Here is an 18246-nt window from a genome sequence, read left to right on the forward strand (position 1 = left end):
AGGAATTATTATTATTATTACATAATTTTTGAAGCTATTTTTAAAAGAATTGAAAGTATTCACACATCTTTCCAACATGGCTCTTTTAAAACATTATTTTTTCTAAAACAAACGCAAAAGATACTTAATGCATTCAGTGTGGATCTTACACAGAATCTAATGATTAGATGCAATTGTCTAATGATTCAGATCCAGTGCTGAGTCCAGTGCTATATACCACTACCACAACATCAAATATATCACTATCTACATTATCTACATATTAAAAATAACTCCCAGAACGCCTTCCCAAGGTCACACTATAGGATATCACTCAGCATCTAAGGATAGATTTCCAGCAAGGTCACTTCCTTCTGGAGCAGCGAGACGGCCAACAGCTTTCCTGTATCGCATACTTAACAAGATAATGACTAAAGACAGACGACAAGAAAATGACTCACGTCCTCTGTATTTTCAGAGTGGAAGAAGGATATTGAGTATTACAATACTGTAATACTCTACTTATTTATCCAACCAAAAATGCTTCCTGCGGCATACATACACAGGAGATAGCCAGTTCCTGCCAACATCAGTTCTTCCTGTGGAAGGGGATGTTTTGAACAATGCACCTTATTTGCAATACCGAGGGCTTCCCGCCTAGCTGGGAGAGTTGTTACTGTATATTGAACCAGATGAACTTGACATTCCAGACATGCTCTGTGTTTCTTTGCCTTGTGGTTTCAGTATAAGTTGGCAGAATGAGTTCTCGGAAGACAAGAATGTAGTCAATTGATCAAAAGGCCTTATTGCTTATTCTCTTATTCTCTAGGTTGTATACAGCTGTGTTTAGATCAGTGCATTATGCTATTAGTTAATTGCTGTTATTTCTAGACTTACAGTGCACTGCCTTGCATCAGTATTCCCAAGAAACAGATCTCTGTAGTCTGTGGAGAACCTCAAAATGAAAGGAAATTATTACATCCAGCAAAGACTAACGGTACAATATTGCTATGGAAATGGCTAGTTTGTCTACATTTGCAAATAACATATAACATAAATGATGTACAGTACAGTACATGCAGTGATATTTCAAAGTTTGGAAACATCTTGCACAGAGAGGTGGGGAAGTTCAATATTATTAATTCTTCACTGTAATCTGTAAATAAATCTGTAATAAAAAAGAAGATACTACTGTGTTCAGAGAACTACTGCATATAAAGGTAAAATGCAAGCACTCCCAGTTGTACAACCTTTCAAGTAAAAGAGGAACACATTGAGTTGCTTCACACTTAAACATCAGTGTCCATATATTACACTGTAAGAAACGAGGCAGCTATATGTTCAGGGATGCAGACATACTGGGAATTCAGAGATTATAGTGAAGAGAACAATACAGCTCTCTCCTGCACACTCTCTGTATATGGAGTTTCAAAACTACAAAGCTGCTTCTGTAAGAGCTCTTTACAAATGAGATCTTGAAGTCATTCCTGGAGTTAATAAAAAGGAAAATGTACATTTTCTAACAAAAGAGTGGATGCCTTTGCTCCCTGAGGGTTAGTATTAGGGAATATTCGGGAATTTCATAACCCGGATTCAAACGCTGCGTCTGTGCAGTAGAGTTTCAAAGGGAAGTGGGTCGAAGATGAGTCAGGCTCAGCTCTTTGAGCACTCAAGACGTCTGCACAGAGCACAGGCTAAAGAGCTGCCAGGGGCAGCAGGCGTGTCGCGTAGTAAATGAGAAATGGCAAAGGCTGATGAGCTGGATGGTGCATCGACTTTAAAATGATTCAAATAAAAGCTACAAGAGGTCAATCCACACTCTCTGTTACATAATTAACAAAAAGGAAGGAGAAGTGATTGCTACTGCAACAAAGCTGTGTTCAAATCCTGCAGCGTTGTTATTTAATGATAAATTATTGCTACTCCTGTCCAACTCCCACTGCTGTCCGATTCCTGCTGATGAAACACATCTGGCTTCACATTCAGATGAACAGGGGCTCTATCTAATTTTGGGCCTTCCACTTAAAACAGTGCAGTTGGCTGAACAGGAAAAATGTTGTGTGTCTTTTGAAAACAAATGTGAAATTTGTGCAATGAAAACCAGTTTATGACGTCATATCACCTCAGAACCTCAGATCTGAGATAAGTCAGTTTGGCATGTAAATTTTCCTTTGCTCATGCAGCGGATGACAGACGATTTGCAGGTGTTGATCGCCCCTCAAAGGTAGAACATGTACACAGAAATTGCCTTGCAGAAACCAAATACCACATTTGCAAACCACAAAGCACCCATTTATTGAAGGATTCACATTTGACTCCTGTGCATGTGAGATTTGGTGCTTGGTGAAGGCTTGTGTAACTTGCAGTTCTCTCACAAAAATTAATTCTTCAGTTTGTTAAAGAAATGCATATACGTGCAGTACACACCTAAATACAGAAGTGTAGAGATTTGCGTCCCCCTGATTTCACCCTAAGCTGACCCCCTTCCCACCTTTATTTCCCTTTTATAAAAGTGGGGTTGAATTAATTTCCCTCCTCTGTGTACAGCAGATCCCAGCTCTCTTTCTGTTTGATTTCCCAGCCATGTCCCTGCTCCATGATTACCATGCCCTGCTGGAACGAGATGCGCAATAGAACTGTCAGGGAGCCCGTAAAGTCGTCTCCAGCCTGTCATTCCGCAGGCCACTGACACAAAACCAGGAGCGCTCATGACGACACAAATGCATGTGTTGAAAGCACAACAAAGGGGGCCTTAATGGTAGGCTGGAAGAGCACTTGAAGATACGATATACCTGGTGTAATGTAAAGACACAATTCCCTGGAAAATACCTGCACTAAATGAATCGGGGTGCCCATTTTAGGAGCTGTATTTGCTTTCCATAAGAGTGTCGAGTTAGCAGTTAAATCAGATAAATGTGCACATAAGGAGTGAGGCAAGTGCCTTGAGTCGGGCGCTGAGTGACTGCATGAAACACCCCATTCATAATATTTCCATAGAGTTTGGGGGGCTCGTCTACTGGCACCCCTAGGGAGACAATTAAATGCAGCGAGCACAACCTGTGAAACTCACGTGTCAGTCATCTTGTTTAGAAATACAGGAAGGTAAGGCGCCATGGCAACAGCGAGCCCCCTGGGGGGGGGGGCGCAGACACTGGCATGTGTTCAGCGTGTTTCTAAACACGTGAGAGGATGAGTCAGGGCTGGAAACCCACTGCTTATGCTCAGCTCTGCTGCATCTCACCCTTCGACTAAACAGCGGCTGGCTTCAGATCCAGGAGGACTGCTGATGTCACTCCATAACACTTGGTGCAAAGGCTGCAGGACTGTTATAGCAACAGGTACAAAGCCAGAAGCAAAATAAACTGCTCTGTGATCCACATTTTACTCTTTCTCAACCACCACGGCCCCAGGAGGAGGAGGGTGGGAGGGGGTGACAGGAGTCAGCTGCTACTGGGCTCGAGATGTGCAACGTCAGAACAAAGGAAACATTGTCCAACTGGATTTTGCGCTCTCACTGTGCATCAGGAGGTGATGCAGGGCTGGAAAGGCATGAGCTAAGAGTGCACCTTATTTCCAGTAAGCGCAGGGAACGATGTATTATTCACATTTCCTTCCCACAAACTCCTGTGTTTGTCCTCCTTGACAACAGGCAACAGTCCTTCTGAACATATTATGGACAACCAGCCCAGACTGCCCAGGCTACTGTGGATTTATAATGTGTTTAAACTGTTTGTTCTACTCATGTAAACCTTTATCCTTATTTAAAAAAAAAAAAAGAATGTGAAGCATTTATCTTAACGTACAAACGACTAGAATGTTTCAGTACAGAATTGTGTCATGAAACCAAGGATCTTTTATTGGAGTTTAGTATGCATTTGACTCTGATTAAGGCTTGCAGAACTGGAAGTATGAGCTTTTTATCTCCATGTGACTAAATAAACATTACAACATGGGCAACACACTAGACTGCACTAAATCACAATTTCTATTCCACCTTCAGCTGCCATATGAGATCCTTGCTTGATGGTAGAAGCAGAAAGTTCTGTGCCTCTGATATCTTGACCCTATTTACAAAAATGTAAAACAAAATCACAGCTTCTTCTCTTCAATTACGAGAGTTTTCTCTCCATCCCCATAATGTTTCCTCACATTTGTCCATTAAGAAGAGAAGATATTACCTAATTTAACTTATACTGTAACAATACAGAATAAGTCACAATAAAATCCTGTATGGTGCTCTGTTATAAACCCCAGCAGAGGTGCAGAGCAGCCAAGTCTGTATCCATGCAGGTCAGACACTTTGTTAAGCAAAATTTGCCAACATTTCAAAATCACAGAGGCAATCTGTTCTACCATCTTGTGCAACGTCCTCCCTATTCTAGACATTTAATATCACAGTTTCCTTTTTTTCTATGCACTCGGAGGTCTCTGTTAATCTCCTGAAAGATGCTGGGTGTAAGGAACATACTGTAATATCAAATAATGAGGTTTGGGAAGAGGTTATGTACGACATTCACTGGTGGTCTATTAATGCCAGACATCAGGACACAAAGTCATGCAGTACATCAAATTCATTACTCTAAAACGAAATTGAACAAAAATTTGTCAGTTTGTCCTTTACGTGACAAGAGTAGCCCTTTAGAAAGCACTCTCTCACATCTCTCCTGGCTGTGTCCCATGTTGTAGAACGTTTGTGTCGTTATATTGCGCTGGTACTCAGGAAGTGCTTGGGAAGGATACACACCTGAACTAGACCTCTTTGGTGGTTCAGAGGCAACCTTTTTGCTCAGCCTAGCAAAAGGAGAACAATCGGCACAGATCTTCAGAACGGTTGTGGCCGAAACAAACATTCGTAACGAACTGAAATGGGTCATTGGACCCTGTGTCAACAGCTGGCTCGGTAAGATGCCCACCCCTATTACAATTGAGAGGGTTCCTTTACTCAGCTGTTACTTAGAAAGCTTTGTACCCATCCCTGATTGTTTTGCACATCCAGTCATTCTGTGATTACTTCTTTCATAGATTTTGACTAATTCTCACCTCAACAAGAAAACTGTAAAAAAGCATAAGCAAGTTTGAGCTTTTCGTTTTGCTTTGTCTGACTGTTTTTTAGGTGGGTTTTTTGTAGGTGTTTTTATGTATTTTGTTTTTTTTTTGTTTCTTAGTTTTTGATAATCTTGTTGACATTTTTACAATATCTTAAATATTTAAAACAAAGTCCCGTCACCTGGTCAACACGGATCAGGCCTGGTTATTACAGTGCAGGGGCAGGAGAGAAAGTGAGGCACGTCAGTGCATTGTATGGGTGGCAGGGGTGGTAAGGTTGTGGGAGGATTCACCTGTATCACCCACATCTGCTCACTTTCCATTGGTTAACTTCAGATGACGTGAGGAAAGCAAAACACAGAAGATTTACAAATTCTAATTTTTTTGCCCCTTTTTCTCTAACTTAAAAGAACATGTAATTGCCTCTGTCTGCTAGAACAAACCTCTTCTGAATTATAAAGCTCCAGTCTAACCTAAATCTTTCTCACAGTCATACCCCCTGAAGAGTTCATCTAGGTCACGGCCCAGGTGTGAAATAGACTAAAAACAGCCAGGGTCTGCTCAAGGCAACAGAAGCTGTTGTGCTTTACACAGCTCCAGCTACTCACCAGAGAGGACAGCATAGCACATTCTGTTGCAATGCCAGCAACTAACTGAATGTTACTAGTAATTTATCATAGGTCAGTTATTGGACAACTCAGATAAAAGCTATATCACTCTGCAACTCACTGAAGCTCAGCAGGTGTGAGCCTGGTCAGTAACTAGATGGGAGACTCAGCTAAGATCGCACCTGGAAGAGGTATTAGAGGGGCCAGCAGGGGGTGCTCACCTTGTGGTCTGAGTGAGTCTTAATGCCCCAGTATAGTGAGGGGGATACTATACTGTAAATAGGCGCTGTCCTTTGGATGAGACGGAAAACCAAGGTCCTGACTCTCTGTGGTCAATAAAAATCCCAGGGCGCTTCTCAAAAAGAGTAGGGGTGTTACCCCGGCGTCCTGGCCAAATTTCTTCATAAACCCATGATTACCAATCATGGCTTCCTAATTATACCCATTTATGGATTGGCTGCATTACTCTGGCCTCTTGATACTGTACTCAGTGATACTGTAGCTGGTGTATGGTGAACGTTCTGGCGCACTATGGCTGCCGTCACATCAACCAGGTGGGACTGCACACTGGTGGTGGTGGAGGAGAGTCCCCATGAGTGGAGTGTCCAAAAAAGCACTATGTAAGCATAAAGAATGTATTATTATTGTTGTTGGTTCAGTCATAAACCCAGTCCTTTAGTTTTGCCAACAATGGCTTACAACAGTTATTTGAAAAATGTCTTAAGGTGGTTATTTTCCAAACTGGAAAGATGGAACTGAAATATTTTAGTGTGATAAATAGGCTGATTTACTTTAAGCACTCACCAGGGTGGAACGGCTGAAATTTGGTGCACCATTCCAGATTCATGGGTTTCATAGAACCCTGACAGGGAAATTGCTGCAGCATTTTCTCCTTCTGAAGTAATTCGCTGAAGTTATTTATATAGGTTACATGACACTTAACCTGGACGTTGGATGTCACCAAACAAATCCTTTCATGCTCCAGAGGTATTTTTACTCCACACCACCAAATGCTATTTCATGGAATATTCAGGCTCATGACATGGGCTGTGTGGTGTGGATTAATGGGGTGTCGTAAATGAATATTTTAGTTACAGCCATTCAAAAAGATTTGTTATTATTCCTATAGCTACAAATCTCTCACTGACAACACCACAAGACTGCATGCACGCAGGAGGCCACAGGGGTTGCTCTGTTGCCAGGAGAGCTGTGACTGACTAATATCACTCTACCTACTCATGGTTACAGTCAACTAGTAGCCAGGTTTGAACCTGTAATCAAAGAACTCAACCCGAGTCTGGGCAAGTGACTTAACTAGTTGAGCCATTTAGGAATCCACAAGAGAAGAGAAGGCTTCTATTACCATTTTCTGTGTTTTCTGGTAGGGAGGTACTGTAGTTCAAGGAGGTAGCTGCGTCAGCATGCATAGGCTACAAAGGAACAAGTAAAGGTTTATTCCATGCTGAAAAAATAAGAAAGGAAACACAACATTTTGCCTGTGGAGCATTCTTCGGGTGTGAAGAAGGCTGAAATGTTGTGTTTCCTTCTCTTTTCAGCATGGAATAACTTCCTTTACTTGTTCCATGTGAAATGTATAATTGAACTACGCAATATTCTTAGCAGTCAGTATCTAAATGTTCATTCCCATTTTGATGTTATTAACCAAATTTCCAGTGCTCGATACTGTAGTTGTGTAATGATTACAGCCTGGGTATAGAGACTAGTGTCAGGTAGCATGAAGCCAAGCAATGCTACTGTATATATCTTATATAAGAGGTGCACCAGTGTAGTATTACATACAGATCTGCTTTGACAGAGATTTAAAATCTTAAAATTTTCCAGAATCACAGGCAATACTGCTAGTTCTTACACTATTATATGTTATATGGTTCTGTGTAAAATGAAGAACAATATTAGATAATAATTACCTCACGTAAAATGGTAAACAATTTTCTTCTCTCCTTATTCCACCAATACAAAGGTAAAGAGCAAAGTGGTTGTAAACACTGTCACAACGAAGAAGGGTAAGGCCACAGTCAGAAAGTCATATTAGATAGAGAACTCAAAATTGCCAAACACAACTTTGAATTCCGTCATGTCAAAGTCCTTGTAAACTTTTGTCTGACTGATTTCTATTCCAGTATGTTGTTTTCTGCTCAATTTCCAGACCCAGGAGAAACATCTCTCAAGGCTAGAAGTGTATAAAAACAAAACCTGCAAACATTAGAAGGTACTTGACCAGAGAGACTCATGCAATCACTGACCTTGAACCTCTGCCAGTTTTGTAGGAAATGAACTGGGTCTGAAAGCTGCAACAACAAAAAAAAAAAATACACACAATATAGCTTTATCTGTGGATAACAGCACCACTTACGTTCTTTGCGTTTTTTGGGGTGTTTGAGCAATGGGTTTCCGTGCGTCAGCCTTGAGCTGAAGTAAACTTGGTGGGCCTTTATTTACTGAGATTCCCGTCTACTGCTCTTTGCCCTGAACCTCATTATGAAATGGTAAAAAAAAAACCTAAAGTACAGTAGCTGTATTTTTAGAAGCACCCTGCCCTTCCCAGGTCCTGAGATATGTACAAAACAACCTCCGGGAACAGTCCCTACCCTCTCTGCAGCACTCCAGCGTGGGGCTTACGTGAGTATCTCCTGCATAACTCCACAACACAGTGCCTGCCTGCGCTTACCGGCAGAACAGTACAGAGAAAAAGTTCTGTTTGTGCCTCTCGACAGCAGGCATTCCAGGATTTGAGTTTCATGAAACCCAGAGCGAGGTGTCACTACAATTGATAGCCGAAATGGTGTTGTGTGATGTGAGCCAGTCCTACATAGTAAAAGCAGAAGCTTCTACTTGGCTTGCAATATTCGAGAAGCCAAAGCAAGGTTTGCAGAATTTAAGTATGACCTATAATAATAACAACAACATATTAAAGACAAATATTAGCTTTTTAAAGGACTCTACTGTAATTGCAGGCTAACATTTCAAAGGCAAATTATTTGCCATATTTAATGAAATTGATCCATAAGTAATGTCAGTTGTACTTGATAAATTGTAAAATCTCCAGCGATATAAAAAAACCATGACGCAAACAAAAGCCAAAGTCATTAAATACTGACAAGGTGACAGTTACGTTTCTATACAAAGAATGATAGATATACAGAGTAATGCATTTAAATTCAGTACCAATCACTAACACCTGTTGCTTTTCTGCATCTAATTAATTTGTCTTCTTCCTCTGAATTGAAAAGATTTATGAGTTGTTTTTTTTAATGAGAAACATGTGTGTGAATAGCCAAAGTGACTTACTGAGCTCTTACGAAGATAAAATGCAGTACGGTTTAGGTGTATAACTGTGATCATACCTGTATTTACCAGCAGAACAGCAAAGAGAAAATGTTCTCTATGTGTGCATACAGTATAAACATTATGCATGTTTAACTAAATGTACCGTACATTGTATCAGGGCAGCTGTTTCAAATGGTTCACTCAATTGTTCACAGCCAGGACAATTCATGCCAGGCACTTTTTTCTTCAAAAGAAGACTGTATCACCTACAAATACTTAGTGCTCTTGTTGATCCGGGATCCCCATGAATGCATCATGCTTGCCCAACTGTTTTTAGTTACAGTATGTGCATAAGGTGTCCTGCCATTTATATTGGGAGGCATGGAAACCATCAGAGCAGCAAGGATCTAAATTCTCTCCAGACTGTCCACTGTGTTACCTCCCCTAAGCATTACCACACTGATCTCTCTGTATCCTTTCACATCGATTCAAAGCGAAGAAAGACATCTAAAGCCAAAATCTTCCATAGATTGGATTCACACATTCTCTTTCTAATCGTTTCAATTCACAGATTGCTGCCTTTCAAACTTCCCCTTGGAAACTATCACTCAGATTATTATCTCACTGTTCTGCTTTATCTTAAACTCCAGTTATTCTCATCTTTTCTCTGATCATCACGTACACAGACAGTCTCATAGTGCTATACTGAGCTAGTTATTAAAGCATGAGGAGTAACAGATTAATAGTGGTAATGAACACAGGTACAATCACTTATTTGTAATTCAGCTGAAGTTCTCCCTCATGTATAATACTTCTGACCCTGGTTATAAGATGCAGTTTTTTAACCTTCTTTCTTATTTACCAGCACAAAAAATAATGTGCCCTGTGACAGTTCAAAACGTCAGTGTGCATAAACTGCAGAGGAACTGGTTATGCGTTTATTCCCTGCTGAAAAGAAAAGAAAGGAAACGCAATGTTTCAGCCGTGGAGCCTTCTTCGGGTGTGTGATTAATAATTAGCCCTTCTTCTGGCTTGAATCAACTAAAAAAATGTTTTTTGAAGGATCCAGTTCGTAACATAACTTGATTTTACTGTTCCATAAGAACATAAGGTGTACAAACGAGAGGACGAGTTGGTTTATCTTGCTTGTTTAGTTGGAATAGCTACTGTACCTCTTGTTGCTAAAGGCCAGGATATCAGCTGGGACACTGTGTAGCTTGTTCTCGACTCACTTCAAACACATTTCTCCTATGGAATCACTGATATTCCACAATAAAAATAAAACCACAAAGTAAGAGACAGTTCTCTCTCATTTAAATCCACGGGGATCACTTCTCATCTAGAAACTGCCAATTTAGAAACAGTATGGGTGTGAGAATGGTTTGTTTTAGTAATCTTTCATATTACAGATTTCCACTTCACACATCCGTTTTAAAATATCCCCCACACAGCTTTTTTTCCCCACACCATACTCAAAAGACCCCGTAAGGTCAGAAAATGACTGAAACCAGCTGGAAACTGTTCAGGTAGCATGGAAAGACTGTGGTCTGAGGAGGTCACATTTTGTTCTGTTTCTCCTGTTCTTGCTTGTGTTTTCCTGCGTTGATGTCATTTCTTTTTCCAGTGCTCACCAGCAGAATAAATGAATGCAGAACAGGAAAGAAATATCCCATGATGTTGTGTAAAATTATGCTTTTAGAAGAGGAATCGGTTCGCATACTCTTCTCCATAGAAAAGGTGATGTCAGTGAGGATTTTTTCAGGGAAAACTTGCACTGTAGTTCCAAAGATACAGCCACCCAAATGTCAAAATTGACTTTCCACAGACAAAAACCTTATAATAAAAAAGTCATAATTTACTCGAAACGTTCTAGGAATACAGTTTTACTGTATTCTAAATACATTCCAAACCTGCTATAAAACTGAACTCCAAACTGTATTTGCAGTGAGCCCAAGGCTTGGATAAGAGATTGCAGATACTGTACTTGTATATAAGTAAATGTTTTTTGCTTCTTTCCTCTTAAATAATTATTCATTGAACTGTAGGGAAAAAAATACTGCTAATGTATTTCTGGCAGCAGTCAGGTGTTTTCAGCTCCCAAATTGGTGCTATCAGCTTTGATTAAAAATAAGGAGTTTTATCAGGTAGAATGGAAGCTGAAGAGCCTCAGAGCTGCTTTTAAGTTACATTATGTTGCTGCGTTGCTTTGGGTACAAGGTGTATGTCCAGTTTTGTTTAGTGTTTAGTGTTTAGTGCCTCCATGACTCCACCATGTTCTGAGATGGAACAGGAAATTTTCAAGTTTCTTGATGCAGAAAACGTCAATGCACCAAAGAGTCTGCTTTGTTATTCTTCTACCATCTATCTTTCTGGATCTTTCATGGTGAAAACTGAACGATATGGTTCTCTAAGTAAAAGCCTTGTATTATTAATATCTATTTGTGATAAAAATTAATTTCATATTCTTTTTCAGTTCACCCCCACTCTTCCTAGGCTACTTTGTATTAAAGTGCAAATCCCATTTAGTTTTCTGATTTTAATGGAGGTGATATACCAGATAAAGTGAAATACAGTTCTTCCATTATTTGCCAATTAGGAACTTTATCAGCTGTTCAGTTTTTCATAGTCCCAGTGCAATGAGAGTAAAATAAAAAATAATTGATACGTTTTCTGGGGATTAGGAAACAGCTAAACTGGGTATTGCAGTATTAAGAAAAAAAGAGAGATGTTACAGCAAAGCAAATAACACAGGAATTACAAATTACAGCATTAACCCTCTCTGTTAAAATTCAAATCCATATTGTGTATGCTGATATACAGTAATCTTAAAACATGTGCTTCTGGGATGGAGGATCATTAACAGGCACAGGGAAGAGATCCATGTCTAGTGTGGTTCTCAGTTCCTCTGGTTCACTGTCCTATACAACTACCCCACTAAACCAATTCCCAAACAGGAGAGAGCACAGCGTGGGTAATACATCAACTGGTTTAAACAGGGACAGTTACGATTGCTTTTAATCCTAGATATAGAATTTACCAGAAAGAAAAGATTTAGCCACACTACTGTAAATGGAGCAGAAAATAAGGAGCAGACAGTAATAGGAGGAGACTACAAAGTAAAAAAAACCTAGGGATAAGATAACTTTACACTGAAAGGAAGGAGCATAGTCTGAGGACAGGTGCTAGACAGGAAGCTAACCAGCTGTTTGCCTGTTGAAGGCTTTTTCTTGTCTTGACACCACATTGTGAACTTCATCTTAGATTTCACAGTCAAAGGGAAGTGTGTAGTAATGTCTTCAGAAACACAAACTATACATTCTATACAGTCTGCCTTTCCTTTTTAGAGCCCCATGCCCATGTTCAGCTGTTTAAATGAAACCAGAAGCCATTCAGGTTGTAAGGTGATCCCTGTTCCCGAAAGACATACACACAGTGGTATAAAACTGGTAGACGTGGAGATGACTGGAACGGTCTGATTGTGGACACCAGTTCTCAATTCTGAACACAGCACAGCTTTAAAAGAACCCAACTACAAGCTGGTTTCCCAAGTCAGGACAATAACATCATTTTGAGGCTCTGAATGAGCCTCCTTTCATCCCCAGGGTGGATCAATAGAATGCACTCTGGTACAGGGGGAAATTGTAGTTATACTGTACTCTATAGGGGGGATAGGGGAAAATTCCAGTACTGTGCAAAAGTGTCGAATCCATATAATTTTGTCATTTTAGATTACAAATAACTCCAGGATAGCATAGTTAGATACAGCAAAAGGGTTTCTGGAGAATAATTGAAAAAGTGTTTGAGAAGGAAGGGCCATCCTAAAAGTCTGCTATGAATCCAATTAAGGCCAGCTAGCATCTGCAAAAACTAAGTGTCCTAACCGCTTTGTGGAATGCTTTACATAACATGTGGTTCCTTTAAACAATATTTCCATTTTACACCAACATAATGACTAAACGTTTGGAGAATCTCGGAAAAGAAGAAGGTGGAAATAATATACTCATCAAAACTATGACTTACTAATTTTCTCTCCTAGCCTGTTCATGGTGGTTACGTTATATTTAAACCTAGAAGATATGCAATTAAAAAGAACAGTAAGTAATGCTTTTGAACAGAATAACCCAGATGTTTGTATAGCACTGTCTGTCGCTGCACAAGGACAGGATGATCCATTGAGTCTAAAGCTTTCAACATGCCTTATGGTACAATTTGACAGGTTACTAGTAAGTTACATTTTGTCTGTCAGAAAACCAAAACAAAACATGAAAACCGCTTCTAACCTACAGTAGTAGTCAGTGATATCAGAGTAATAACATGATAAGGAGGGAGTAATCTGAGCATCTGTGATACAGTATATATAAACTGAAAAAACACCCCACGATTTATTAAAGCACTGAATTGGATATAATTTAGGTAAGGGGTTTCAAAACTCAGTGAGCAGTAAATGAAGCAGCACATGAAGACATTAAGCACTCAGGAGAGTGCTGTTCAATTGGTCCCGCCAATGTTATTAAAAGAGCTGAGAAGGTTAAGAGCCGAGCTGGGGTAAAGAGCTGCATATTCGCCTTGACAGGGATTGGACAGCCCTAATGGGTGAACCGCGTCCAGCAAGCTCTTAACATCTGACATTCTGCTTAAGAATACTGGCTTGTTTCACATTACAATCAAAGGCAAGAAACCGAGCCAAGCACTGAAGTGCACACTTGTAATTTACCAGTAAACCAAACGCTACAGACTCAGGGTGTGAAGCTCTGGAAGGAAAGACAGGGCTGCTGAATAAGATGGGCCCGTGCCTAACTTTTTGGTCTGGGCTGAGTGTCTTATTCCAGTGTGCTGTCTGCGTAGTGCGTCATTCTGTGGAAAGGCTCTGTGTGTTCTCAGCCTGGTTCTTTGGTGCTTTCGTCACAGAAACCATCTCTCATGGAGACTGTTGCTATGTGATACTAAACAAGTTGGTTATCCTGCAGTATTTCATATTTGATTACCACGTTCTCTGCAGCCAAGTTGATCAACAGTTCTTCTTATATGTTAGTCTGCCTGACCGGCTGCAGGCCAGAGCAGTTTCTTCATAATCAGTGATATTTTTCATCACTGACACTACTGCAAAGTTACATCTACAGAAAATCGCAGCAGGACAGCACTACTCTAAAAGACCTAGAATAAAAACACTTTCTAAATTAACACAGATGTGTCTACCTTCTAACAGCAAGACATGGTTTAAAGTAATATTGCTCTCAGGGATACAGCAATGTGTGCCTTACATTGCCACCAAATGTAGAAATGGTGTCTATAAAGGAAATGACAAACATGCTATATGCATGTACAGATGGGCATGAATACTAAGAAAATCTAATGCAAATCACAAGAGTGGCAAACATAGCATATTACTTACCATATCATTTAAAAAACAAAAGCTTCAGAATATTCTAGCACAATATTGTATACTGAACAGGTATCAAATATACATGCTTTAGGAACATTTTATTCCTTAATGTCACATAAATTAAAGCTGCCGGATATCTAATCTTCCACAGTTGGTAGCCTGAAGCAACACTGCAATGAGAGTGACAGAAACACTCTGGCTTACAGACAGGAATTTATTACAGGATCTATCAGGGCAAACAAATTTATCATATCCACCCCCAGCACAGCACTGAATGCCCTTAGCCACATCTATTCAGAAATATTAAAAGCCTCAAAAAAAAAAAACAAGTGCGCTTAAATTATTAAAGTCAAAAGCAAGGAATGGAAGTTTCGACAGGAAGGGATTAACCAGCTTTAATGAAACTCCAAGGTCTAGACTTGTACAAAGTCGTAGGCATCTTCCCAAGGAGACAAGTGAGGAGAAAAGAGCTTCTTTTCTGCTTAGTGTGTGCATTGTTATATAGGATACTGTACAATGCTGCTTTTAAAACAAAAAGAAAATGCGGACATAAAAAAATACACAATTTTCCACCAAATTTGTGACGTCCTGATGCAGAAGAAAGCTACTTATCAAGGACTTTTTGCTCTGTTGCTGTGTATTTTTGATTGGCTTGATTTTTTAGGTTTTAGGGGAAGCTCAGCGAAGGATTTTGTGAATAATGTACTTCTAAATTTGGGAATAATGTTGTGTATTTGATAAATTATTCCAAAACAAAGAAACAGTCCTGCCCTTTTCTATCCTGGCAAAAGATGATTTCATAGCAGCTTGTATTGCTCATTAACTCTGTTTATAGAGGGTTAATCTAAATACTAGAGGTGGATTGTTTTAGAAATATATTGTGTTGATGTTTCAAGCAAATATAAAATAAATGAAAGAATTTTGTAATGTAGACTTATTATAGGTAATTTAACAGTACAAAGAAGACACATATCTTTACAAATGTGAAGAGGCATCCTAGCTTTGTAATAAGTAAATTTTTTGCTTACTTAGCAAAGGAGACCCTTTGCAGAACTACAGTAAGTTACTGGAAGACATGTGGAAAGATTTCACTGTTTGTGGGAGTTTGTCTCCCAGGGTATGGCTCATAAAAAATGCCCTGTCACACAAAACAAAACAGCAATACTTCATCACAACATGCCCAGGAAACCTCAGCAAGCAAACCCATGTATTTTCACCTCTTTTTCACCGTTTCTGGGAAGATAGCATAACGCATGAGGCGCTGATGCAGATGTAATGATGCAAGATAATCCTGAGAGGTCGTTCTAGATATGAAAGCGCATCTGACAGAGCAAATCAGCACCCAAGTAAGGATGAACATCTATTCTGGCTGAGCTTAAAGCTAAAGAGACTCAAGTGCAAATAGGAATTATCAGAAATAACAGGAGGAAGGAAACTAAACCCGAACTGAATGCCATCATTTTATTGTTACTAATTTCACAGAAGGGCACCACAGCACTAATTCTCTGACATGTGCATTAAGCATCACACAGACACCAGTCACAATGCATTAAGTGAAATGGTGTAAATTTGTGCAAATGTAACTGAGATTTCTATAGGTATTATATGAATAGGGCAGCATGGTAGCTCAGTGTTTAGTTGGGGTCCTGAGTTCAATTCCTGGGGTGCTGTCTGTGTGGAGTTTATATGTTCTCTCTGTTGCATGTGGGCTTCCTCTGAGTGCTCCAGTTTCCTCCCAAAGTCCAGAAACAGACTGGTAAGTTAATTTGCCTCTGGGAAAACTGGCCCTGGTGTGAGGATTTGTAACCAATGGACCAGGTATGAGGTTTATGTTAAACTTTAAGTATATACGAAAGTAAACACACATTATTGAAATAATGTGCCAGTCCCATTTCTTCAATATTACTTTTTTTAAAAAACCCTCATGACTCTTTTCTGAAGCTACAGCCCATTGATTCAAAACTTTAGAAAAACGTTTCAAAACCGATTTCTATGAAACAAAAGCAGTTCAATGACTTTTTCCAAACTGGAAGGACTTTACAGCACAGATTGGAAAAACAAAAAACAAAACGCCTGCAGTCAACCTGAATTAGACAAAGTCTTTAAATCTAAATGAGCATATTGTTATTATTGGTTGCAGGCAGTGCAGAGACTTGTTTAATACGTTTTATGCTACGATTTAAACAGAGCAAGGGCTTTCAAAAGGACAGTTCCTGGTAAAAACATAATAATTTTTCGTGTACATAAAATTTTATGATATGGAGGTTTTATGAAGAGGAGAAGACAGCCTTTAAATAATGGCCCGCTCATGGCTGTATAAAACTGGAGAGATTACGTCAGTAGGCAGCAAAACTGCCCAGAAATCTCCTATTACCAACAAATGAGGACTGGGTTTGCGTTCTTTCCTCCGAACATGACACCATTTAAGGCACAAATTCATGTTGAACTTTGTTTTTTTAATCTTTTCTGGGGAGTTCACTCTGTTCAAAGCTCCTGGGCAACATCAGCAATCTATTTATTTGATGGGAAGGGTGCTCATGAGTCCTAATAAGATAATTTAATGTTGATGAAAAACATCAATGCACGGAAAGCAGCACTATCGAGGGAAAATACAATTTCGCCAACCTCCGAGAAGTCATTTGAACTTGTGACCAAAACAAGGCATGCACTCTGAAAGTAATAACAGAAGCATGTCATGCAGTGAAATAGGGGATGCAAGCTGTGGATGAACCCAGGCCACCCATTCAAGCTGAATATACTGCTCCCTCTGGTGGCGGCTTGTGGGAATGCTGTCATAGCAATTCCAACAAGAGGACTTCATGAGTTTCAGATTGCAAGGCTGTAACATGTCTTCAATTTCAATGAAAAAAACATTTAAAGAAGACAAATTTAATTAAGTGGACCCCCTTAGATGACTTGCATTGCATTATGAGAAATATTGTTTAAGAACCCTGAACACAGCATTTTTTTTGCAATGAAGGCAAGACCCCCTGTTGAATAATGACCTCGCCAAAAGGGCACGTTTGGCACTTCAGTACATTTCTAAATGATGTCATACCTTTTTTACAGATCATCCATCTATCTTTTTTCTAACGGCTTTATCCAGTACAGGGTTGCGGGTCAGTCAGAGCAGGTACAAGGCAGACTACACCGTGGACAGGCGCCAGTCCATCGCAGGTAACACGCCAGGGACAATTCTCCCAGGAGCCAATTAACCTATCAGTATGTCTTGGTACTGTAGGAGGAAACCTCAGCACCCAGATCAAACCCACTCAGACATGGGGAGAACATGCACTCCACACAGATAGCTCCACCAGGACAGAAGCCAGGCCCAAGTGCTGCCAGCTCCTAAATCTAACCCTGTGCTCCCGTGCTGCCTGTTACAAACCACTAATTTAATAAAAAGATTATTAAATATATAAAATATTTTGTTTTCAAATAACAACTGTCTTCTATCATTTGAAAAAAAAAAAATTAGGTGCAATTAATTCTTTTGCACAAGCCTGACGGTAAAGATATTCCTTTTAGCAGTGGACAAAACAGATCTGACAAAGTGTGCCAGGAGCAAGTGTTTCAATAATTCTGACTCGCATGACTCGGATTTGTTAGAACAGTCAAAAACAATAGTCTAGAAGACAACAGACATCACATTCACTCTTTGTTTGGGCAATTAGTTCACAAAGTTCAGGAAGAAAGTTGCTTGAATAAGATATTTATCCAGCGGTGTCCTGTAAAATGTTTTATGTGTCTGTATGAGACACAGGCCACTATTCCCATTATTGTGCAGAAGTGTGGATTATTTACAATCTACAATTACTGTACAAGAGAAGTATACTTGGTGTTTCGTTGGCAAACTGCTTTTTCCATGCCATAGAGAGGTACAGTGAATTCAGTCATTTCTAAGAATGTTTTGTCCCATAACACAAGTTCGCTGAAAACCTT

At 39.7% G+C, this 18246-nt stretch overlaps 1 protein-coding gene across 2 annotated transcripts in view; it reads right to left on the reverse strand.

Moving 5' to 3' along the window:
* Positions 1-18246, reverse strand: part of rgs3a (regulator of G protein signaling 3a) — a 67874-nt gene that overhangs the window by 23077 nt on the left and 26551 nt on the right. For both annotated transcript variants that reach the window (XM_069183311.1, XM_069183312.1), the window contains exon 3: positions 7898-7942. In XM_069183311.1, the coding sequence (XP_069039412.1) occupies positions 7898-7942 (45 nt within the window). The remainder of the gene's footprint in view (positions 1-7897; positions 7943-18246) is intronic.

The sequence above is a fragment of the Lepisosteus oculatus genome, chromosome 24 (assembly GCF_040954835.1).
Source record: "Lepisosteus oculatus isolate fLepOcu1 chromosome 24, fLepOcu1.hap2, whole genome shotgun sequence".
Lineage (NCBI taxonomy): Eukaryota > Metazoa > Chordata > Actinopteri > Semionotiformes > Lepisosteidae > Lepisosteus > Lepisosteus oculatus.